At 43.6% G+C, this 26,482-nt stretch overlaps 1 protein-coding gene across 3 annotated transcripts in view; it reads right to left on the bottom strand.

The window, feature by feature from the left end:
• Positions 1-15,594, bottom strand: part of inpp5d (inositol polyphosphate-5-phosphatase D) — a 149,706-nt gene extending 134,112 nt beyond the window's left edge. For 2 of the 3 annotated variants that reach the window (XM_072255668.1, XM_072255669.1), the window contains exons 1-2: positions 15,368-15,594; positions 5,471-5,534 (exon numbers count right to left, since the gene is read on the bottom strand). In XM_072255668.1, the coding sequence (XP_072111769.1) occupies positions 5,471-5,534; positions 15,368-15,501 (198 nt within the window). In that variant the 5' untranslated portion in view covers positions 15,502-15,594. Of the gene's footprint in view, positions 1-1,868; positions 2,045-5,470; positions 5,535-15,367 lie in introns of those variants that run through there. The other variant, XM_072255670.1, reaches the window with a different exon arrangement.
• Between the last annotated feature and the right edge of the window lie 10,888 nt (positions 15,595-26,482).

Here is a 26,482-nt window from a genome sequence, read left to right as displayed (position 1 = left end):
GCCAGTCTATCTCCTGCACACTTCCTCGTCACCATCTGTAATTCTGCCAACAATAGTTGTGTCATTGGCAAGTTAATAGACGGCATTTGAGCTGTGCCTAGCCATAATCGTGAGTGTAGAGAGTGTAGAGCACTGGGCTAAGCATGCATCCTTGAGGTGCTCCAAGTCTATCAAAGGTCCCTACCATCTGGGCCATGTGACTTCCTCTCTGCTACCACCAGACAGGATGTACAGAAGCCTGAAGTCCCACACCACCATGTTCAAGAATAGCTACTTCCCTTCAGCCATTTGCTTCTTGAACCAAATTATACAACCCACAACACAAACCTAATACCTACCTCAGTCGAGCAACATTGATCCCTTGGCAATACAATGGATTTTTTTTCATTCTGTTCTTTCTTGTACAATTTGTTTAATTCATGTTACTCTTGTGGACGCTCTGTATCTGATGCTATGTGTCTGTGACGCTGCTGCAAGTAGGCATTTCATCGCACTTGTGACTAATTGTGCATGTAACAGTAAACCTGATGTTGGCAAACTGCACAAAACCATTGCCAGTTAGAAGGGTTGAGTTCAAGCAGATTTCAGGACAGATTCCCATTTAATTTTCACAGAACAGCACCTGATAGTAACAAACACACACAGAGGAAGGAGTGAAGCTCACATGTAGGACATAGCAGGGGGAGTGTTGGCATGGTTAACACAAATGGCAAGGGGAGATTCAATTTAAGTTTATGTCACTTAGCTTTAATCAGGTTTATTTATGGTATGTTATTAAATTTGTTGTTTGGTGGTGGATTACAGTGCTGACAAAAATCTACAAAATAATACCACAAAAGTATAGCAAGATCAGTACTTGAACAGTTGCAGAAATCCAATTGCAAAAAAAACTGTTCCTAAATCATTGTGTGTCCTTTGTGCTGCTGTAGCACATCCCCAAATTAGTCATAAGAAGAGGCATGTCCCAGATGGTGAGGATCCTTAGTGACAGATGCTGCCCTCTTGAAGATGTCCTCAATGGTGCAGAAGGCTTGCTGAGTCTACAACCTTCTGCAGCCTCTTGCAGTCCTGTGCATTTGAAGCTCCACACCAGGCAGTGATGCAACCAGTTAGAGTGTCCTCTGCTGTACATTTGCAAGAGTCTTTGATGACATACCAAATCTCCTCAAACTCCTGACACAGCAGAGCCACTATCATGCCACCTTCTGTGTGATTGCATCAATGTGTCAGACCCAGAACAGATTTTCTGAGACACTGATGGCCTGGAACCTTTTCCACTCTGACCCCTGAGTGAGGACCAGAGCGGGCTCCTGACTTCCCCTTCCTGAAGCCCACAATTGATTCCTTGATCTCGCTGATGTTGAGAATGAGGTTGTTGTTGCAACACCATTCCAGCAGTCGATCTACAGTACCTCACTCTAGTATGCTTCTCAAATGGCAGCAGCGAACTTGGGTGGTGGTTGAACTGTGAGCTCAGCCACAGTCATGTGTGGAAAAAGTAGAGAAATAAGAAGGTTGATCTGTACTGATATTGATAGTCAGCCAGGAGACACTACTGACTGATCTTCCAATGTGGACACTCAGCATCCAGAGACTCAGGTTTTGAAGCTTCGTGATTAATATTGAGGTGGGTGATGGTGTTGAATGTTGAGCTGTGATCGATAATTAGTAGCTTGGTGCTTGCAGAGTGGAAAGTCAGTAAGACTGAGTCTGCTGTATACCGGTTGTGGTGGTAAGACCGGACTGCTGCAGTTCCAGGTCCAGTACCTACTCAGGGAGGAGGCAATCCTAGCCACGGGCAACCTCTTGAAGCACTTCTTTACATTAGATGGGAATGCTACTGAGCAATTGTGATTGAGGCAGCTCACCTTGCTCTTCTTGGGCACCAGGATGACAGCCACCCTTTTAAAGCAGGGCAGAACCTCACAGCATCTGAGAGGTTCCATCAGTCTGCAGCAGAAGATGATTCCAAGTTTGCTGATAGGGTCAAATTCAGCTGAAGGAAATCTGCAGTAACTGGAAGGAACTGCAGAGCAAGCAGATACATTGCCAATGTAATTTAATGCAGGAAAAAAACATGTCAATTTTGAAAATAAAATACAATTCTTCAAAAAGTAGGAAATATGGCCCAGTCCATCATGGGTGAAGCCCTCCCCTCCATTGAGCACTGTTGCAGGAAAGCAGCATTCATGATCAGAGACCCCCACCACCCAAAGTCATGTTGTCTTTTCGCTGTTATCATGCAGGACTCACACTACCAGGTTCAGGAACAGTTATTACTCCACAACCATCAGGTTGTTGAAGCAGAGGTGATAACTTCATTCAACTTCACTTGCCCCATCACTGAACTATTCCCAGTTTTCAGGACTCTCCATCTCATGTTCTCGATATTTATTGTTTATTTATTTATCTCTTTTGTATCTGCACAGTTTGTTTACCCCATTGGGTGGAGTCTTTCATTGTTTCTATTATGGTTCTTGGATTTACTAAGTATGCCTGCAAGAAAACGAATCACAGGGTCATACACATGTCACCATATACTTAGATAAAAATTTACTTTGAACTTTGAAAGTGTATATTAAATGGTCAACTACTAAGAGAATATAAACCATAAAGGAAATCAAGAGGATAAATAGACTGTTAGACTGAGCTCTCCAGAATGAAAATAATCATTTCAATCTTCCTCTGGAATATTGGTTAAGGATAGAATTTTTCGTTCATTTCTTGGCGGGAACTTTCACTGTTCCAGCTCATACCAAGGAGCCTCCCAAGCCTAGTTCATGCCAGCACTCTCCATATCTCAGACCCAGAATAACAAATGTCATCACCATCTCTGCCTCAGGTCATGCAGCAGCAATCCAACCTTGAGAGACTTAAAATGGGGGCCAAAGTTTGAAAGTGTTCCTGAATTCCTGTCAGCCATCTCCACCTGCTCTCCGTTTCTGACAAGACCTGCGTGAGGATCCACACACTGATAAAAATATTAGAGTGGGCAATTTCTCAAGTCTAAAATAATTTCTTCCAGATTGTTTTTAAATGCTTTTTGTCACATACTTTGTTGGAAACTGATGATCTAGTACCTTCAGTTTTGTTTTTGTCAACCATCATGTTATGGGGTGATAACTCCTGAGCAGACCAATTGAGTGAAATTTCTAAAGTCTTTCTCCCAATGTGATCACCATATTCTATCAGAAAAAAAAAATGATTTTCCATTTACCAAGGTGAATGCCTTTAGAATTTACAGGCACAAATGTCTTGAGGATATCATTCTCCCATCCAAATCAAAAACAGTGTACACAAAGCTAGGTCAGCATCATATGGTACTGAGGGAGCGCTGCATTACTATCAACATTCAGATAAGGACATGACTTCTGTTTCAGGTGGTCTTAAGGCTCCCAGCGCACTAGTTTAAAAAGCAGAATTCAACCCCCACCCCAATTTCTAGAGTCTAAGGCAATATTATCCCTCAAAAGGTTTCTCCTCACCCTCACTTTGTTAATTGTGAAAACTTCCCACAAACGCGTAGCTGCATTCTTACAAAAAGCAAGAATGAATACACTTTAGACTAAACTGGCTGCAAAAAGTTTTGGGATATCCTACAGTCATGAAAGGCATCTCAAAAGTTCAAGTCTCTTCATTTTAATTATTCAAATTGACTCTGTTAAAAAAAAAATAGATAATTCTTTGATAGGAGGACATTTGGCAGCAAGTAGCCCATGATTTTTGACTGAAAATTAAAAGTGTCAGCATCATAACAGCCCTTGTGACTCAAATAGCCTGCACTGCTCAATTACACCCAGGTGACTAATTAAGCTACTAACCTGTCCGTCTTTGGAATGTGGAAAGAAACCAGATCACCTGAAAGAAATCCACAGTCACGGGGAGAATGTCAACACTACTTACAGATATCAGTAGAATTGAGCCTGGGTTGCTGGTGCTGTCATACCATTATGCTACCGTGTCACCTTCAACTTACTATTGAAAATTCCCCAAACTTCGTACACAAATGGAAGTTGTTGCTCATGTTTGTTCCTCAATTAACTGGTGGGTATCACCTACACAAGTGGAGTGATTATGTTGACATTATTCTTCTGACTTCAAGCTGTAAACCCACATTGAAGTGCAGCTGCACAATATCTGACCGCTTTACTGAAGTTCATCCAAGTGGTGCCTTGTTTTGTGTCTTGCCAGGATAGCTCTTATCCCCGCATTCCTGTTCTACAATGGGCAGCATTAGTGAACTGCAGTTAGTCTGCAACTCCTTTTCCATTTGGTGGATCCAGCAAACATATTCCATGTTCTTGCACCCAAATGGACTGTTGATGTACAAATGAGAACACCAAGTGTTTGGGACCAACTCTGATACAAACTGCTTGATCACTCCCCCTCCCCCAACATGGTTTCCGCACAGCCTCCTGAGAGATACTCACACAAATGTGGAAAAAATAACTAAAAGGATTAAACTTCTCCAAGTCTCAAAGAGTGATCATTCAGATCTCAGGGAAATCATGGTGGCATAGTGGTTAGCAGAACGCTTTACAATGCTAGTGATCTGGACTTAATTCTGACACTGCCTGTATGTTCTTCCTGTGACTATGTGGGTATCCTCCAGGAGCTCTGGTTTCCTTCTACATCCCAAAGATGTATGGGTTAGGACTTTAATTGGGCACTTACGTGTATTGAGCAGTGGTGGCTCGGTTGGAGGGGGGGGCAGGAGTGGACAATACAGTAACAGAAGGACCTGCCTCTACCCATGAAGATCGAGGGGGTCACAAATTTGACTGGGCATCAGTGGAGGTCATAGCACAATCAAACGTGCAGCATGCAAGAGAATTTCTAGAAGCGTGGTTTTCCACAAACAACTCCGTAAACAAGCACGTAGACTTTGATCCTATTTATGAGCTGATGCCAGCAAAATTCCAGACCACAACGCAGAAGGTTCGCCACACAGCCAATCAGTGACGAGATATCCTCCCCACATCACAACTAAGCTTGAAAAATGACGTCCATTCAGCTGATTGAGAATTATACAGAGGCCAAGCATTCAACGGACACACCACAATCAGCAGCACACTGGCAATGTCTCCTCACAATGTCACTAAATGTTTACAAATAAATTGCCAAGATCGGAAAAGAATTCAACCCAACCATCAACCACTCAAGCTACACATCTTCCAAAATATTTCTAATTAACAATGTGCTCAAAATTCCAACTCTTGATATCAAAATCTAAAGATGAGTATTGCCGTTTCTAGCAAAACTGCATTGTTCTACAGGTTACACAGGAAGCCCATTCTCAGTGTCACCAGCTTTCAATACACTTCTAACACATTTGCTACTGAAACTTTGGTATCAGCCGCTATTTGAAATGAATTGCATCTCATGAGCTTTCACACAGTTCTGCTCTTCCAGGCAGAGATGGTCACTAGTTCTACTGCAGTTCACTATTTAGGTAAATGAGATCACCTACCTGTATAGACAATGAGTTATCTTCATTTATAAAAATCCTGTAAGTGTAGATAGCTTTTTCATACCTGGGGGGGAAAAAAGCAAAATTATGACTGGTTCAGATGGAATATTCACAATTGCTTTAAGAGCATCCAATTTGATCACTACTGCTCCTAGTCAACAACTACACCCACCAGCATCTCCCCAAATTGATATCACCTTGTTCCTGTTGCAAATCTATTAACTTGCATTTAGACAGACATGTAAATAGGTGAGGGACAAAGGATACAGTCCCCAATACAGGAAAGTAGGAGATTAACGTACCATGGCAATTTGTTCACATGGACATCATAGACCAAGGTTTCTGTTTCTGTGTGCTACAACCATAACCCAATGAAATTCTACCCAGTAAAGTTTCACAAAAGGTAGCAAGATAATGAGCAGATACACAGGGGATGCATTTAGACACGATACTGGGGATAAGTTACCGGAGCCCTTTTGGGCATAGTAATAGGACTTTAAAAACATCCACCCAAGAAAATGGACCGAACGAGTGTTTGAGATTAACATTTCATCTGAAAGCTAACACCCCAATCATACTCCCTCTTATCTGCACTTTGTAATCTCTGCCGGGGGTTGACGGTTTTGGAAAATTCTGGATGTTATGCTTAGTAACTTCAAAACATTAAACTAATTCAAAGGAGGACACAGGAGTTTGAAATACGTGCATCTGACTTGGTGCTTTCTTTAAGCGAACTGAGCAATTATCAAGTGGCAGCATGATGACGTTATGCAATTCACGTATTTTTACATATAACCTGTAATGAATTATTTACACAAACACACTCAATTACTGAAATATTAAATACACACACTGGAAAGTTTCATTCCGATACACAGCAATTGATAAAGATCATAATCTCCAAAGCTGGATTCTTTCCAAGGGAGGCTGCCTAGTCTTTGACCCAGGGCACCAGATGTAGATTATAGTGAGCAATTAGTAAGGAGCAATACAACACACACAGGTTACAGTGCAAGCACTGGGAAATAAAGATGCAATCCGACTCCTATTGTCCTTATCATCGGTTGTTCCAATTGCACCCAGCTGGAATCTAACCTGCATTTTATAAAGCTTTAGCACATTTCCTTGATTTTATACTCTATTTCTCTATAGTAAAGGGGATCCTCAAATCGATGGATTACAGTTTCAGGATATCGCCATAGTTGAAATTGCCTCTCCTCATACTTCCTCTGTACGTCATATCACTGTACTGGTGTTAAACTGCATCTGCCATGTGTTTTACCCATACACTCCTGAACTCTGTCACTAACACTGTTCATTTCCAAATGTATTATCACTTACCCACTCTGATATTGCCCCTATGTATACAAATGTAGGACATTACTGGGTACACTTGCTTAACTTCCATGTGAACCCACACGTGCACAAGGTCTTTTCCAACTCATGTAGTGAGCTTTCATTTCTCTCTCTCACTTCTCCTTCTCCAACTAGGTCAGTATGATCTAACTTTTGTTTCCCCTGACTGTGAGTTAATTGCATTGCATCACATGGAGCTGAATGAAACTGATCATACAACAAAGTGATCTCATCAAGTCCCTTGGTCTGCACAAAATGCAAAAGCACTCACTTACTTACACCAACAACCCACAAAGCATCTCAGATTAACATCAACTGTTATCAAAAGTGTGGCATTAGCTTACAGAACATAAAGAACATAGAACACTGCAGCACACTACAGACCCATAGGCCTCAACATTGTGCACATCTGTTACCCTACTCCAAGAGCAATCTAATGCTTCCCCCTACATAGCAACTCCATTTCTCAAGCATCAATGTACCTATCTAAGAGTTTCTTAATTGTTCCTCTGTATCTGCCTCTACTGCCACCTCTTACCATTCTGCAAAAAAAAACTTACCTCTGACGTACCTCTATACTTTCCTCCAATCACCTTAAAATATGCTCCCTGGCATTAGCCATTTTCACACTGGGAAAAAAATCTCTGGCTGTCCACACATTCTATGCCTCTTATCATCTTGTACATCCCTATCAAGTCACCTGTCATCCTCCTTTGTCCCAAAGAGAAAGGTTGAGCAAGCTAAGACATCCTCAGCATCCTGGTAAGTCTCCTATGCATCCTTCCTATAGCGAGGCGACATTACCTCACGTTACCTCAAGGCTCTTGAACCCAAATCCCCAACTAATGGAGGCAAACACACCATATACCTTCTTAACCAGCCTATTAAATAGCATGGCAACTTTGGGAGTTCTATGGTGTACTACTCTGTTCCTCCACTCTGCTGAGAATCCTGCCATTAACCCTGTATTCTGACTCAAAATTCAACCTTCTAAAGTGAATCACTTCATACTTCTTGTTAAACTCCATCTGACACTACTCAGCACAGGTCCACATCCTGTCAATGTCATTTTGTAACCTACCACAATCTTATCCACAACTCCACGCGCTGTATCTCAATAAATAAACAAACAAAAATCTGCAAACTTACTAACCCACACTTTCACTTTCTCACCCAGGTCATTTATAAAAATCATAAAGATCAGGGGTCTCAGAACAGATCCCTGTGGAACACCGCTGATCACTGACCTCCAGGCAAAACACATTCCTTCTACAACCACCCTCTGCCTTCTGCGGGCAAGCCAATTTTGAATCCATGCAACCAAGTTTCCCTTGATCCCACGCCTCCTGACTTTCTGAATGAGCCTATTGTGGAGAACCTTATCAAATGTCTTACTAAATCCATATGCATCACATCCACTCCAGTATCACCACTAAAGTGCTTTGTCATTTCCACAAAAGAATTCAATCAGGCTCATGAGGCATGACACGTCCCTCACAACGCCATGCTGACTATCCCTAGTTAGACAATGCTTCTCCAAATGCTCATAAATCCTGTCTCTAAAAACCTTCTCCAACCTTAGTTGTTATAGAAATAATAAGAATTGTTCTGCTACTGAGATTAATGCTGAATCAATAAAAATACCACACCTGATTTATGATACAATAATAATCACATCAGACTGAGCATAGGCAATGGAGTAACCTTCTCCCGTCTCCACTAGAATAAACCTTTACTATCTATGACTCCCATCAACCTCTTGCTGTGTTAACCAGAAACGTCATGTCAAAATACATCGAGTAAAGCTGAAATGGGATTCTAATGCCCACAATCAGACTTGCTGATGGAAAAGGACCCCACTGATTTTAGAACAACTTTCCATCTAGCTGCTTAGGTGAGCAAATCAGTCCCACATAGAGAAAGTGATCTGGCTGACCTTTTATTTAATCTTTGTTTTCAAAATTATATCACCAAACCTTTAGATTAGGGATTGAATAAATTAATTAATTCTAATAAAGATTTTTAACAATGTAATCACTGATACACCCAGGCCATGCTCTCTTCTCACTGCTGCCATCAGGTAGAAGGTACAAGAGCCTCAGGACTGGCACCATCAAGCTCAAGAGCAGTTACTACCCCACCAGGATGATAAATAGAAGACGATAACTGCATTCACTTGCCCCAACATGGAAATGTTCCTACAACCGATGATCTCACTTTAAAAACTCTTTATCTCATGTTCTTGTTATTTATTGGTATTTATTTATATTTTTGCACGGTTTGTTTTCTGCACTCTGGTTGATCTTTCATTAATCCTGTTATAGTTACTATTCTATAGATTTGTTGAGTATGCCCACAGGAAAATGAATCTCAGGGTTATTGTACATGATGACATCTGTACTCCAACAACAAAAATTACTTTGAACATGAAAGGTGTTACCATCTTGCTTTAGTTAGAGATGAAACAGCTAATCTTAGATACCAGCTATGGTTCGTCGGTACACTTCTTCCTAGTTGAAAGTTTGAATTCAAATCCCACTAGAAAGGCAGGAGCACACAATCAAAACTTATGCTCCAGTTTCAAATTGGTGCTGTATTTCAGAAGATCTTTTAGATACAAAAGACAAAATCAGACTTAACGGCAAAACATTATGCTATTATTTTAATAGAGAATAGGCAATTTCTCCATGGATGCTGGCAGATACTTATCCCTCAATTAACATTTATCAGCCAAATGTGCCCAGTCATAAATCACATTGCTATTTGCATAAACCTGCTGCTGCATTTATATTAAACAAGCCATTGGTTTCAAAGATACTTGATTAGCTATAAACAACACTTTATCAATATAGACATGAGGAAATCTGCAGATGTTGGAAATTCAAGCAACACACACAAAAAATGCTGGTGGAATGGAGCAGGCCAGGCAGCATCTATAGGAAGAGGTACAGTCGACATTTCGGGCCGGGACCTGAAACGTCAACTGTACCTCTTCCTATAGATGCTGCCTGGCCTGCTGCGTTCCACCAGCATTTTTTGTGTGTGTTGCTTTATCAATACACCTTTCTTTAGGTGTGATCATCTTCCTTCCTAAAGGAGATTGGGAAAAAAATGTCAGGAATAGTAAAAACCAACTGCAAGATACAGCAGAAATAAAAATTAGCTTTCCTTGAATGAATATATTATATTCCTTGTTGCAGGTGCCTATTTTTCTTTGAAGTCAATGTGCGTGGATGATTGGGGTGGCACGGTAGCATAGCAGTTAGAACAGCCTACTGGGTTCAATTCTCGCCACGGCCTGTAAGGGGTTTGTATACCCTCCCCCCCAATGACAGCCTGGGCTTTCCTCCAGGTGCTCCGGTTTCCTCCCACAGTCCAAAGATGTGCCAGTTGACAGGTTAATTCATGATAAATTGTCCAGCGATTAGGGTAGGATTAAATCCAGGGATTGCTGGGGGGCGTGAGTCGAGCGGCCTATTTCGTGCTGTATCTCAGTAAATTAGTAAATAAATGATGAACGAGACACAGTCATCTTCGGGCTTTCTTTGCCAGGTTAGCTTTGGGTGCTAACGTAAAATGCATGATCTCAAATAGGCTGCCAACAGAGAGAATGTACATGAGCTTTGAAAAATAAGTCATGGGGCATTAAACGTGGCAGTGCCAAGATAATCTAAAGAAGGCAGATGAGCATTCATAAATAAAGGCTTGATACAGTGGTAAGCAACACAATGAAGTTCAACAGAGTGCAAAGCAGAAAGCTTTGGGAGTTATTTTATCTGTAACCCTTCACCTGTGATGGCTACCGACCAGAAAAGCCACTTTTGGTGGGTAGTTCACCAATTGAGACAGCAACCATTCTAATGGAGAAAGGTTTCGATAAACCACAATCACATTGAACAGCGGGGCAGGCTCAGAGGGCTAAGTTACCTGTAATTCAGAGAAATCTTGTAGGGGAAGTAGGAGAGGCAAAGCTCATGCGCTGCGTCATGCTTCAATTCTTAAAGCAGGTTGTGAAGTGCCTTTTCCAAAGACCTTTACTTTTGTGCTGTCAGAAAGGTCAGCCAAAGTAAAGGAAACTACACGAGACTATTAGTGAATGAAAAGCCTGTCGAGGTCACTGGTATTTCACATTGATTATTAATCATTGGAATTATCAGTGTCATCCAGTCCTACACTGTGGGGAACTCTGTAATTTCCAAAAATGAAGAAATGGCTTGTCCATATTGTCACCTATCCTTCTTCCACTTCTGTGGTACCTTCTACTCCATCCCAAATATCTGCTCCTTGGGTTCTCTACCACCATCTATTCAAAGCTCAAAGTAAATTTATTATCAAAATATGTAGATGCCACCATATGCTACCCTGAAATTCATTTTCTTGCAGGCATTCATTCACAGGAGAAACAATAGAATTTATGAAAAACAATACTTACCAAAGACAGACAACATTAAATACGCAAAAAGCAAATTGGGCTAATAAAAACAGTATATAAGCAATACTGTAAAGTCCTTGAAAGTAAGTCAGTTCAGTGTTGAGGTGAGTGAAGTTATCCACACTGGTTCAGGAGACCCGATGGCTGTAGGGTAATAACTGTTCTTCAACCTGACCCAAGACCCCTGTACCTCCTGCCCAATAGTAGTAGCAAATTTAAATATTGCGCTGGACTTGTACTTAGCCACACAATCATAGGTATAAAGTGAGTAGAGCAGGGGGCTAAGCACACAGCCTTAGATGTGCCTGAACTGATGGTGATTATGGAGATGTTGTTACTGATTGGGGTCTTCAAGTGAGGAAATCGAGGATCCAGGTCCAAGTCATAGACTATGAAGCATACTACCACAATTTTCAGCCAGATACTACAATACTGAGTGCAGCAGTTGAACCAAAGATATGGGTTCAATCCTGGCCTCAGGGGCAGCATGTGGAGCTTGCAAGTTCTCTGTGATGGCTTTGATTTCCTCCCACTTCCCAAAGACTGGAGAACAGAGGGATAAGTTGTCCTTAGTGTGTGGGTGAGTGGTGGCATGGTGGGTGCAGATACAATTGATGGTGAACCAGTGGAGGGGCAGGGGGAACTCAAGCGGCTGGCCCTCTTCCCTTGACTCTACTGATGAAAGAGAACGAGCATGGCTCAAGAACAGAGCCAATAAAGGTCATCAGCCATCAAACACCTTTCATCCAGAAATTATGAAAAGTCACTCATGCTACAACAACGAAGCTGCACAACAGAGGAAAGCAGACCGATGCCAACCGTAATTGAAGAGTCTACACAAATCTGCTTCACCTATTCATTCTACGCAAGCAAAGCACAAACCGGAAGTCATCAGATACTGCAAGCAGATGATAAACCATAAGGCCATCTCCTTTATAGTGCACATTTACATAATTACACAAGCCTATAGCACAAACAACTGATCAGTTCCACTATTTGTACTGCAGCTGGTTGCAGAACTGGAGCAAATTGCATTGTATGGTAACAGGAAAGGCTCAAGAAGGTGGCAGTGACGAATGTCAGTTGATCAATATAGCCTCATGAAAAACTCTTCTCAAACTTCTGAATCCTTGTTACACATTGCTGTGCATACCAAATTAGTAACTATACTTAAGGCAGAATTAAATTTTTGAACTTCATGGAGTATTATGGGCTGTGATAATGTGGCTGTCAAATTAAGGATAAAGTACCCAGCAGCTGTGATTTTATAGAATAGAGGGTCAAGCTCAAGGAGTCTACGGTCTACAGTTTCCATTCCTTGTGTTCTTTAAATGGGTGCAATTTCTCACTGCTTTTCACCCAAGCCTAAGATATTCTTTAGTTCCTTTCTCCCTCTTACTTGTATCTAAATGAGGACTCATTTGCTTGTGAGTCAGTTCTGTTTTCTTGCTGGTCTCTGGGGAAAGAGACGTCTTATTAACTTCCGCTAATATTTAAGTGACCACCTTATCTTCATCAGTCATAGCTTTGTTCTAACAAGTGGAACCATTATCTCAACAGTCCAATTATAACTTAAAAGAACATCAGGTCAGCAGATTGCCTTCTCTCTCCCTACAGTATAGAGCTTCAACCCATTACGCTTTTCTCAAGTATATACTGGTTTCCTTCCTGCGAAACTTCACGGCACATTCTGTAGTTCTTTACATCTTTTAAAGAACATGCAAACCAGGATTACACCTGGTGATGCCAAATGTGATCAATCGAGTATGCATTCTTTCCAATCCGCCAAGAAATAACTGCACACGTGTTTTTTCTTCTTAAATTTTACTTTATTAGTCAGTGTCTCCACTTTCAATGATTTGTTCATCTCTACCCTAAAATCATGTTGCTCCCTATGCCACTTCATCACTTATGAAGCACGGCAGGGTAGCATAGTGGTTAGCACAATGCTTTACAGTACCGTGGGTCCAATTCCCGCCACTGTCTGTAAGGAGTTTGTACACTCTCCCCATGTATGACCACGCACATTTCCTCCGGGTGCTCCGGTTTCCTCCCACAATCCAAACACCTGCTGGTTGACGGGTTAATTGATCGTTATAAATTGTCCCGTGATTAGGCCAGGATTAAATCGGGAGTGTCTGAGCTGCATGGCTCAAAGGGCTGGAAGGTCCTATTCCCCACTGTACTTCAGTCAATCAATAAATAACGGACAGACGAGTTATTTTCTCTGGGCATCAGAGGCCAAGGGGACACCTGATAGTAGCTTAAAATTATAGTTGCACAGATAGGGTAGAAAGTCAGAATCTTCTTCCCAGGGTAGGGAATGTCCAAGGTCGGCGGACAGGTACTTAAGGTAAGGCGGGGGGCATCCCCCATCCCCAGCACACCGTGCCTGGAACTGGCTGCCCGGGGAACTGGCGAAAGTAGATATGACAGTGACACACAAGAAGCTTTCAGACAGGCACATGAATATGCAGGGGTAGGTATCATGTGCAGGCCAAAGCAATCCAGTTGAATTTGGCATCATGTTTAGCAGACACTGTCGGACAAAGGATCTTTCCCTGTGCTGTGCTGTACTGTTCTATATTTTATGAATATGTGCATCTGTATTACGGAATCCATCACCAATTACATACCCATTTTTCAGGTTCATTGATGCCATCTTCTAGGTGTCAGAAAGCACAGGTACAACTCAGTAATAAACTGATATTTACCAACATTAAAATGTAAGATCACATTGAAATTCAGAACGCAGCTGGTTGATCTTTGTACGTGGGACCTGAATGGATATGCAGAAGTACAGTGGAAAAGGTGAGATTAAGAGATCTGGATGCGGCCGCCGATGGACACTCACCTGAGATAGAATTTCCCAGGCATTTAATAACATTCTGTCATAACCTGGCATATTTAGGAATGAAAATAATGGAACAACAGCCAGCGTACTAGAGCGCAGAACCAAGCTCTTTGACCATGTTAACCTGTTTTTATTAGAACTGCACATCAAACTGTGACTCAATACTGATTGATTAAGTGTAAACTCACATTTGAAAACCTGTTGACTACACTGCACACAGCCATCTCAAAAAGTACATCTCATTTTGGGAAACTCATTACAGCACACAACAGAAGGTGGGAATGCCAGGCAAAATTGCCTGGGATTTAAACAGAATGGTCCAAAAGGGGAAGTATTGCCAGTAGTGGGGAGAGCATTGACCTCCTGAAGCTCTCCCTTGATCAGAACCACCAGCTGAATTGTTCAGGGGCTGCACTGTACCCAGTACACAGGTGGGGAAAGGGGGTTGCACTTCACTAAGGAGGGGTTCCACCTCACCCCCAAAAACACACCTATAGGAGGGAGAATAAGGGCTCAACCCTTCAACATAGGAAGATGGGGCCTATTCCAGGCACAGCGTTTTGGGGATGGGGAAAGCTTCCCCTCTTGCCTTCAGTAGGTTTCCCCCAAGGTGGGACATTTTTACCCAGGGAAGATGATTCTGACTTTCTACCCTTTCTGTGTGGAGTCTCAATCACAGAGCATACATCTCAAGAGGGAGAGGGGCTGGTGGGGGGAATGTGGCACCGGACCCCAAACATACACCACACGGGGAGGGTCCTCACGTCTACAGGCACACTGCGGAAAGAGCCGATCTAGTCCGCACCACAACACGGATTCCCGGTGAGGAATCCTATTCACTGAGATGAAACCCCGAAGGCGGCTCCGGGTTGCAGCGCGGACCCAGACCGATAAAAACCCGGGAATCCAGAGATCCTGCCAGAGCCCCGGAGCAAATCGGTGGGCGATGACCTGGGTGAGAGGGTTGTAGAAGGGTGAGAGGGTTGTGGAAGGGTGGGGGGGCGCGGACATTCTCTTCCTCGCTGCCAAAAGTAATGACCCTCCCGCATCCACAACCTGCCTGTCTAACCCCGCCCCGGAGTGGGCTGCAGGGCAGTCCCGGTCCAAGACAGCCGGGCATTGGTATCTCCTCAGCGGTCAGGGGCGCGGCTGCCCCGAACCGGCGCCAACGAGAGCCATTCCCTTCTACCCCCACCGAAGCCACAGAGCGAGCCCCGTCCTGTCCCGTCCCCGTCGCGCCGTTCCGGTAACTTACAGCACACAGAGGGCGAACGCGCCTCCGATGGACTCGCTCTGCCTGACCAGAAAGCTGCCGTCCTGTGCAGCCTTAGCCAGCAGCTTTTCGGCCATGGGCCGGGAGATGTCCTCATGGTACCACCGCTCGTTCATCTTCCCTCGCCTTATTCCATCCAAGCACCCGCTGCCCGGTTCAGTTCAAGTCGCAACCCCACCGCGCCCCTGAAGCAGCCCGTTCTACCCGCGAGGAAGCTAAACTGAGCTTCACTTCCTCATGCTATTGTCAGACATACAGAAATAACACGTGTGTTGAAGTTTATTCCAAATGCAGCACCATCAGTCCAATCATCTCCAACCTCGCCAGCAGCCAATAAATTGTTCACGGCTCGTTTCACTACTGAATCGGTCCGTTTAAACGGGCAGTCTCAATACGTCTAACCATTCGCAAGAGTCTGTGTTAAAGTTTCTCGGTATATGGTCGGACACAAGGCTAACACGGAAGATGTGTGTGAATAATATTACAGCGAGCTGTAAAAAAAAACCCTTAATGTACTGAGGTATTTAATTGGGAGTGATTGGGATGCAAGTAGGAGGACTCAAACAAATGTCTATTGCTTTAATCAGAATGTATAATTGTCTTTGATTATGGTTGTGTTGCCTCTGTGGGTCAGCCTCACCAGCGTATTAAAACCGCAGGATAATCAAGCTCAGGCATTGAAATTATGTTATGGAGCTATCAAATCATCCCCGATTTCGGCGTTACTGGTAGAAACGGGTGAGGTTCTTTTACATCTACGCAGGTTATAGTTAGCAGTGGATTATTGGGTTAACATAAGTGCCACATAAAGTTGGCTATTTAATACTGGCAACATTAGTAGTGTTGGAAGCACTGTGTTCCCAAAGTCTCCAATTCTGGGTGGATGGGGAATGAGTGGGCACAGAATCTTGGGTTCTTTAATATGGAATTCAGAGTCCCAGAGTACCACTTTCTGTTGCCCCTCCGTGGTTTTTCCCTTTGCCTGGGGTTGATTTAGGACTAAAGGAAAAGATGGAGATGAGGAGTGTTTATATATCAGTGACACAAGAAGTTCAGTAATATATGCAAGGCAGATATTATGGATTCTTACATATCTACACAGGTGGTCCAAAAGACCCAGTGACAGGTCATTCAGGTGTTTCTGTGTGTGCTCCAAAGTTTCGGGTGATAATTAAGAAGTGTTTGTCAAAGTATCAATATTCTTGTCTGAGATGGTTGCTCTCATTTTCACCTTGAATGGGTCAAAGAAGTACACTCTGATCATGTACTTTTGTGCTCTGATTTGTTCTTTGTCTTCACATCTATTAAAACAGGTATTTCAAATTGTAGACTAGACATTCTTCTTGAGATTGGAGGGCATCGGTTGTGCCCGCAGGGATGAGGCTTCCTTTTGCATTTCTTATGGTCCCTGCCCATGTTGGAGTTGGAGGGGACAGTGTGGCAAACGCTACAGTCAACCAATCACTTACAATTAAGGATATGCAGTAAATGTAGTGGGGCCTGCATAGGGATGAGGTGAAAGCCATGAATAAAATGTTGGGATAAGGAAAAGAAAAGATGGTGCTTATATAAAAATCAGAGGATGGTGGGAACCCAACTGGGAGATTTGTATAAAAGGAGGAAGAAGTTACACTTTCACGTTTACGTATTGGACATAGTAAGTTGAATAATTCCCTGTTCAGAATTAATATACTGTACATGATACAGGCATTTGTAGGGTGTGCACTTGGCAGTAAATGGTGCCGTATACTATTGTTTGAATGTGGTTCCTTTGAGGAGCAAAGGAAACATATCATTTCTAAATTGAGATCTTTGGGACAGACATTAAAAGTTTGTTAGGATATCACTGCCATCGTAATGTATATAAATGCGTGTTTGACCTTTTTGATATTATTTTGAGTTTCATTCTGGGTGGGATTTTAATGAGTATACTCCCTCTCTCTTTGCTCCACACTCCAACTCAGTAGTTAGTGTATATGCATCTGATGTTGGGCTGCCAACCACCATTGCAAACTTTACAAGCTGAAGAAGAACACCTAACTATCTTGCTCAAGTAGCAGTTTTCATAAAACCCAACTACGTAGTTAGCTAGTGATATACAACCATAATTTGTATGGCAATTGTCCCGTATCAGACCGCAAAGCACTGCAGTGGGTGGTGAAAACTGCCCAGCGGATTATCGGCACCCAATTGCCTACCATTGAGAACATCTACCATAAACGCTGCTGGGCAGGGCGAAAAACATTATCAAGGATGCATCTCACCCTAACCATGGACTTTTTTACTCTCCTCCCATCCGGTACTCGGCGGGCTCAGGAAGAGCTTCTTCCCTAAGACTGTGACTCTGCTGGACCTCACATCACAGCGCTAAGCAGTACTGCATCCATACTGGACTGTCTCAGTACTTTCATATTTGTGTGCTGTAGCACTTACTTATTATTTGCAGTTATTTTGTAAATACTATTCTTTTGCACTTCTGGTCAGATGCTAATTGCATTTCATTGGCCTTGTATCTGTACTCGGCACAATGGCAATAAAGTTGAGCCTAATCTAATCTAAAATTTATCCACTAGATCTAACAATACCCAATTCTGTTACCAAACGTGAAGAACCCACTTTTACTAGGGGCTTACCAATCCATCCAATTCTTCTTGAAGGGTCTTGGCCGGAAACATTGACTGTTTACTCTTTTCCATAGATGCTGCCTGGCCTGCTGAGCTCCTCCAGCATTTTGTGTGTGTGTAGCTTGGATTTCCAGCATCTGCAGATCTTCTCTTGTTTGCAATTCTTGTCATGCCATTTTTCCCCAGTCTCACTACCAACTGGTCAGTGCAGTCCTTTCTACCCTGGAGTATCTACTTCATTTTCACTACAGGGGATTCAAAATGATAAAAAGGTGTGTTACCGCTGTGCCATGACTCTGCCTTCCATTACCATCAAGTGGCACATGACTATGTATTGTTTCAAGGTGGGTAGCACAAGTGGGGTCAAAGGAAGGCAGAGGGAAATCTTTACAATGACTGGAGACAAATTTCGCGAATATGCCTCTTCTATCACCTAGGAGGCAGGGAGCAGGACCTTCCATGCTGACTACTTCTAACTTGCCAACTCAGTCATGTACCGTCCTGACTTGGAACTATGTTGCTACTTCTGTACTGTTGATGGATAAAGATTCCTTGAACTGCCTTACCACTCACACTACAAATGTACAAGAAGGTGCCTCATCTGAGATTAAGTACTGTACCGGTCTTGTCAATGACATTCACAGTCTGAAATAGAATCGGGTTTCTTATCACTGAAAATGTTGTGAGGTGTGTTGGTTTGTGACAGAAGTGCAATGCAGTAGTAGTCCAGAGAGAGCAAAGGATAGAGAAGTATTTTTCATGGATTCATTGTCCTTTCGGAAATCAGATGGTGAAGGAAAAAGAAGCTGTTCCCAAAATGTTTCAGGCTCCTGTACCCCCTCACTGATGGAAATAATGAGAAGAGGGCGCGTGCTGAGTTGTGAGGGTTCTTAATAATGGTTGCCATCTTTTTAAGGCATCGATCTTGAAGGTGTCCTCCGTGCTGGAGAGGCTAGTGTTCACGACGGAGCTGGCAGACTTTGCAACCCTCTGCAGCTTCGTCCAATCCTGTGCAGTGGCCCCTCCATACCAGATGGTGATGCAACCAGTTAGGGTGCTCGCCGTGGTACATCTGTAGAAATTTGCAAGTGCCTTCGGTGATGTAACAAATCTCCTCAAACTCCAAATGAAAAATAGCCACTGTGCACCTTCTTTGTTACTGCATCAATATGTTGGGCTTAGGATAGATATTCAGAGATGTTGACAGCCAGTAACTTGAAACTGCTCACACTTCAGTTCTCTGAATTAATAACATCTTCCACAAATAATTTCCAATTCAGAAAAAAATCCAATGAATACTCCTCCCCATTCACTCCTCATTTTAACTTTCTATTTGTATTATCATACATCATTTAATGCCAAGTGCCTTACTATGTTTAACCAGTCTCCTAGATGAAACTCTATTAAGTGCCTTTTGATAACCTGACAATAACCTTTCTCTCAATGTCAGCGAAAGACGAGCTTATCATTGATCTCAGGAAGGGGGCAGTGCACATGCTCCTGTCTACATCAGTGGGGTTGAGGTTGAGAGCATTGAGAGCTTCAAATTCAGAGGAGTGAACATCACCAATAAGCAACGCCATAGACCACATTCAAGAAAGCTCACCAAAGCAGGAGGCTAAACAATTTGTCACGTGGCCATCAACCCTTGCCAACATTTATCGATCCACCATAGAAAGCATCCTTTTTGGATGCATTACAGTTTGGTATGACTACTGCGCTGTATGTGACTGCAAGAAACTGCAGAGAGTTGTGGCCAGTTCAGCACATCATGGAAACCAGCCTCCCCCCATGGGGTTCCTATGGCCTTGGTAAATCAGTCAGCACAATCAAAGACTTCATGCATCACAGTCATTCTCTCTTCTCCCCCTCCCATCATGGAAGTGTGTACCACCAAGCTGAAGAACAGTTTCTATCTCACATTACGTCTATCGAATGGGAATGGGATGTGGGTGATATACTGCGTCCGGTGCTCCCGATGTGGCCTTTTATATATTGGCGAGACCCGACGCAGACTGGGAGACCGCTTTGCTGAGCACCTACGCTCTGTCCGCCAGAGAAAGCAGGATCTCCCAGTGGCCACACATTTTAATTCCACATCCCATTCCCATTCTGACATGTCTATCCACGGCCTCCTCTAATGTAAAGATGAAGCCATACTCAGGTTGGAGGAACAACACCTTATATTCCGTCTGGGTAGCCTCCAAACTAATGGCATGAACATCGACTTCTATAACTTCCGCTAATGCCCCACCTCCCCCTCGTACCCCATCTGTTATTTATTTTTATACACACATTCTTTCTCTCACTCTCCTTTTTCTCCCTCTGTGCCTCTGAATATACCTCTTGCCCATCCTCTGGGTCCCCCCCCACTTGTCTTTCTTCCCGGACCTCCTGTCCCATGATCCTCTCGTATCCCCTTTTGCCTCTCACCTGTCCAGCTCTTGGCTCTATCCCTCCCCCTCCTGTCTTCTATCATTTTGGATCTCCCCCTCCCCCTCCAACTTTCAAATCCCTCACTCACTCTTCCTTCAGTTAGTCCTGATGAAGGGTCTCGGCCTGAAACGTCAACTGCACCTCTTCCTAGAGATGCTGCCTGGCATGCTACGTTCACCAGCAACTTTGATGTGTGTTGCTTGAATTTCCAGCATCTGCAGAATTCCTGTTGTTTGTGGAAGTTCAGAAAATTAACTACACATTCTCTCTTTCAATAAGATCACGGCCCATTCTTCTGTCTTGAATCTTTGCTGACAATTTGTGATGGTGCAACTGGTTAAATGGCACAGGAAAAAAGAGCTTTCAAACTAGCTTGTTTAAGTTGTGCCATGGGGGCGGCTCGATAGTGTAGTGGTTAGCGTAATACGACCTGGGTTCAATTCCACTTCTGTTTGTAAGGAGTTTGTGCCTTCTCCCTGTGACTGGCTGGGCTTCCTCCTGCAGTAACAGTTTCAACCCACATTCCAAAGATGTATGGGAGAAGAGCTAATGGGCCAAATGGGTTTAATAGGTTGGCATGCACTCATTGGGCTGAAAGGACATGCTACCAAGTTATATCTCTAATAAAAATATAAAATAAATAAAGTAATCCAAACTCAAAGACTTTACAATATGTTTCCAACATGATTCAATGTGATTCACTGGCAGGCGTGAAGGTTAATGAAGTACCAGTAATTAGAAATATGTTTATGAGCCTAATCCACTTGAACTCAGCAGCACTCTATATTTCATATAACAAGTCACATTCCAAACTATGTGCTCCCTGTGGTGCATCTCATACTAAACAACCTGTTATCTCCTGCGTGACACACTGACAAACACAATTAGCCCGTTTCCACTCCCCAGTTTAATTCATCCCACCAACTCAACTCATTTCTGTGTTCTTTGTAAACATTTACAGGCTGTCCCTGGGTATTGAACAGATTCCACTTTGACAGATGTCCTTAAGTCGATTTTTGTCCATAAACTGGTAAATACACAAAAATAGTTGCTATAGTTACCATACATCCACTGTATTACAATGAAAGGCATCAAAAGCACACAAGACTGATGCAAAAATAATGACTAGAAGTGGAGAGAGAGTGGAAACTAGTTCTGCCATTTGTAGGAATGAACACTGGATTTTGAATTTAATAATATGGTGGGAGCTCAGTTTTATGTAGGAGTGTCCATAATGTGGCTGTTCATAACCCAGGGATGGCTTGTATATACATTAAGTATCTTTGAAACAAGATCTTGTATCAAAATGATTGTGAATTGATATTAATATATTAAACTGTACTTCGGGCAGATGGGGCTCATCAGCCGTGGTTGGCAGCTCATTTAGGAGAAGGAAAACTCTGATCTCCAACCTCTGCTGCCTTGGGGCTGTACCCACTCACAGGGGAGTCTTCAGAAGTAAACCCCGAGGGAAAAATTTGGAGCTGGAGTCCCTAAGGCAGTCCTACGTTGAGTTCAATGCTGACAGGCTGCTGCTGTGGTGTTGCTGGTGCCAAACTGATCAGTCTCCGCCGTTCCTTTGGCCTCATCAGATGTGTGGATAGGGGGAGCTTGCTGCACTGGCAACAGCTTGCTCTCCACATCATACTGCCCAGGCTAACGTATCTAGACAGCTAGGATACAATATCCATGGTCAGCCCTGACCGACGGAGGCCTTATTAAACTGTACTTGTAGTTCATTACACTTATAACACTAAAGCACGGAGTGCTTCTGTTACTCTTTAAGTGCTTCCTTCATCTTGCTGACGTTCTGCTAATCAGCATCAAACTATAACAGGGGTTCCCAACCTCTTTCATGCTTTGGTCCCCTACCATTAGCCAGGGAGTCCATAGTACTTACAGTACTTACTCAGTCCATTGCAGACCAGGAAAACAATCCGACCTCAAACTTTGCCCTAGTACTTCCAGCTCCAGAAGCCTGGATATCTACTTACAGACCTGGATCAAGTTTAAAGATGGTCCTTAATGAGAGTTTTGAATACAAAGGAGATGGGCTGTTGAACCAAACTGTCCTGAGTGTCATTCTATCAGAATCAGAACAGATTATCACAGATATATAACATGAAATATGTGGTTTTGTGGCAGCAGAACAATGCAAAGTCATAAAAAAATCTAAGTTGTTGAGTGTGGATCTTCAGGTTTCTGTACCTCAACTCTTATGGTAGCAATGATAAGATTGCATGTCCTGGTGGTGAAAATCTTTAAGGGTGGATGCTGCCCTCTTGAGGCACCAGTTTTAGAAAATATCCTCAATTGCAGGGAGGGTTGAGCATGTGATGGAGCTGGCTGTCTACGACCCCTTGCAACCTCTTGAGATCCTGTACATTGGAGGCTCCTTATGAGACTGTGATGCTCTGCATTGCATATCTACAGAAATCTGCAAGATCCTTTGGTGACGTACCAAATCTCCTAACAAAGTAGAGCCACTGCCATGCCATCTTCATGACTGCATCAGTGTGATGGGCCCAGGACAGATCTTCTGAAATGTTGGTGCCCTGGAACTTGAAACTGTTCACACTTTCCACTGTTGACCCCTCAATGAGGACTGGTGTGTGTTCGCTGAGGACCACAGTGGGTTCCTTGGTCTTGCTGATACTGAGCGTGAGTTGGCTGTTGTGACACCACTCAGCTAGCTCACTCCTGTATGCCTCCTCGTCGCCATCTGAGATTCTACTAACATCAGTGGTGTCAATGGTGAATTTATAGTTGGCATTTGAGTTGTGCTTAGCCACACACTCATGTTTGTAAAGAGAGTAGAGCCGTGGGCTGAGCATACATCCCTGAGATGTGCCGGTGCTGATAATCAGCAATGAAGAGACGTTATTATTGATCCGCATTGACTGCGGTCTCCCGACGAGGAGGCTGAGGATCCAGTTGCAGAGGGAGTTACAGAGGCACAGGTTTAGAAGCTTGGTTATTAGTACTGAGGAAAAGATGGTGCTGAACATGAAAATGCGATCAATAAGCAGCAGCCTAATGTATGTCTTGCCATTGTCTATATGCTTCAAAGCAGAGCGGAGACCCAGTGAAAATCTGTTCTGGCAGTAGGCAAAGTGCAGCAGGTCTCGGGCGCTGCTCAAGCAGGAGTTACTTCCAGCCACCATCAACCTCTCGAACAGTAGATGTGAGTGCAACAGGGCGACAGTCGTTCAGACAGCTCACCCTGCTCTTCTTGGGCTCCAGTATGATTGATGCCTTTCTGAAGCAGATGGGAACTTCCAACTGCAGCAGTGAGAATGAAAGTGTCCTTGAAACTCCAACCAGTTGGTTGGCACAGGTTTTCAGTGCCCTGCCAAGTATACCTTTGGGGCCTGATGCCTTTGGTGGGTTCATCATCTTGAACGACACTCGTACATCTGCTTCCAAGAGAGATCACAGGGTCACTGTATGCTGTGCGGATACGAGCAGGTATAGTGTTATTTCCCCTTTGAAAGTGTGTATAAAAGGCATTGAGCGCATCAGGGATTATAGCAGAAATTTTGTTAGGTTTCATCTTACAGGAAGTAGTGTATGCAAATGCTGCCACAACAGTTGTGAATCTAATTCTGTCTCTAGTTTCACAAAGAGTTGCCTTTTCGCTCTCACGATAGCCTTCTGTAGACTTCCTGTATGGTTCAGGATTGCTGATTTTAAATGCCACAGATCTAACCGACTGCAAGTGCCTTTGTTCATCCTGTGTTTTGGGTTTGGATGACTTGGCATGTTCTTGAAGGCACACACTTATTCACAAAGGTCATGGTGAAGTCTGTGAAAGCCATGGCATGTTTTTCCCGTCTGAAGATAGGTCCCTGAATGTGTTCCAGTCCACTGATTCAAAGCAGTCCTGTAAACGTATCTCCACCGCCCTTGGCCCTACTTTTGCTGTCCGCATCCTCTACATGCTGGGCCAGGTGATTGGATTTGCAAAGTGTGGGTGTGGAATGGCACAGTAAATGTTCTGTGGGGGCATAACAGTGAGCAGGTGTGTTGGCCACTCTGGTTCTGCAGGTGACAGTTTGGTAGTAGTTGGTTAGAAAATTTGGTTAGTAGTTGGGTATGGGGTGAAGGCAGAGGAGTGGAGATGACTGAAAGAATTGGATCAGCCCATGATTGAATGGCAGAGCAGACTCAATGGGCCGAATAGCCTACTTCTGCTGCTACATCTTATGGTCTAAAATGTTTTAAGCTAACCTGGTTGATGTCCACCATGATGATTGGGAGGGCATCAGGGCGCCTTGGATGGTTGATCATGGTGCTCAGTTTCTGTAGTGCCAGTTCGATGTTTGACTGGGGTGGTATGTACACCGCTTCCACAATGAAGGCAGAGAAATCCCTTAACAGGTAGGACGGATGACACTGGACTACCAGATGTTGCAGATCATGGGAGCAGGAGTGAAACAGAAACCCTACGTCTGTGCACAGTGGTGAATTCTCTCTCCAGGACCTCGTCCCTTTTCTTAGATATGTCATTGCTACCAATATGCCGCCTCTGCCTATACCTGATGCTACTGTCCAGTGCGTGTGGTGGATGGTGTGGCCTTTAGGCTGGAGCACCCTATCTAGGGTGCTGGAGTTGAGCCATGTCTCTGTGAAGCAGGTTACAGAACAGTTCCTGAATGTCCCTCCAGTACTGCATTCTTGCTCTGAGGTCTTCGATTTTATTTTCCAGAGATGCGACCTTAGCCAGGAGGATGGTAGAGAGACTGGGTTGAGGTGGGGTGGGATGTGGTTGAGGGGCCTGTGCTTCAATTTTATCTGGAGCTCTCCCCGGTAGCCACGTTTCCTGAGACAATGGAAATCTCCCCTGGGTTTCCAGCTGCTGCACTCGCTCCAGAGTTCCGAGTCTGCTAGGCTTGAAGGTCACTAGTTCACTTAAATCTTTCTTACTGCAGTCTCTGTGGCTGCAGGTTTCTGTTATAGAACTTGAAATTGGGAATATTTAACGATTCCCTTGGGTGCTGCACACAAAAAATCTCCCCTTTCTGGTGCAGCTTTCAGCTTTTTTTACAGCTAGTTTATGTTGAATTGATGCTGATCCCAACAGGAGTGCAAGAACTGGCCTTTTGATGACCAGGGACAAAAGTGGGGTTGCACTTCAGATAAACATCCAATGACTCCTAGTGGCAATCTTTACTGGGATAGCAGTTCAGTCCTCTCCCAGCAGCTGCTAACACCATTCCAAAATGGGAAGTGGGTACTTGGATGAGGATATGATGAACAAGCTGCAGCTGTTCAGCAACTCAGCAGTTCTGCTAGAGTAAGGTAAGAAACAGAGAAGAGAAAGCAAGTTGGACAAAAACATTGAATCCATCAGGGAATATTGAAGTATTTTACTTGCAGGGACTATGGTGAGTCAATGGAAACAAGCAGGGCCTTTCAGGACCTACTGCGGTGCTTGAGATCATCTGAGTTATTAAGCACTTGGCAAGGGCCAATAAAAGGAAGTTAGGTTTAGCGGAACAGCCACTATGGGAGCGGACAGAGTTGGACTGGGGAACTGAGGATCTGGCTTGAGAGAATTTGGCGATGAATAGCAGAGGTCAGGCTGAGGTTTCTGTCAAGTTTCTCTTCCTTTTGTTACAAATGCCTAGCTGAAGAGTTGATCCCAGGTCAGTGGTGTGCTCCTTATGCAAAATGGGGGAGATCTGTGAGACCTCCAGTCTCCCTGATTGTGACGTCTGTGAGAAGTGCATCTGTTATCGAACTAGAGCTAAATAAGGTCATGTGGGAGAATGAGAAGATGATAGACAAGAGCCACAGGAAAGTAGTCACAAGTAAGTTGCAGAAAGTAGATATCTGGGTGACTGTCTGGAGAGAGAAAGGCTATAGGCTGATAATGAGTATGGTGTACCCCAATGAAAAGCATACTGCTTTTGGATACTCTTGGGAGGGAAAACAAACCAGCAGGAAAAAGGTGCACTGACCAGGTTCTCTGGCATGGAATTTGGCCCCGTGGCTCAAGTGGAGGAGGAGAGGAGGAGAATGTGGTGATAAGGCT

The sequence above is a fragment of the Mobula birostris genome, chromosome 4, assembly GCF_030028105.1.
Source record: "Mobula birostris isolate sMobBir1 chromosome 4, sMobBir1.hap1, whole genome shotgun sequence".
NCBI lineage: Eukaryota > Metazoa > Chordata > Chondrichthyes > Myliobatiformes > Myliobatidae > Mobula > Mobula birostris.
Note: the sequence above shows the minus strand (reverse complement) of the source record. Positions and strands in the feature narration are given on the sequence as shown.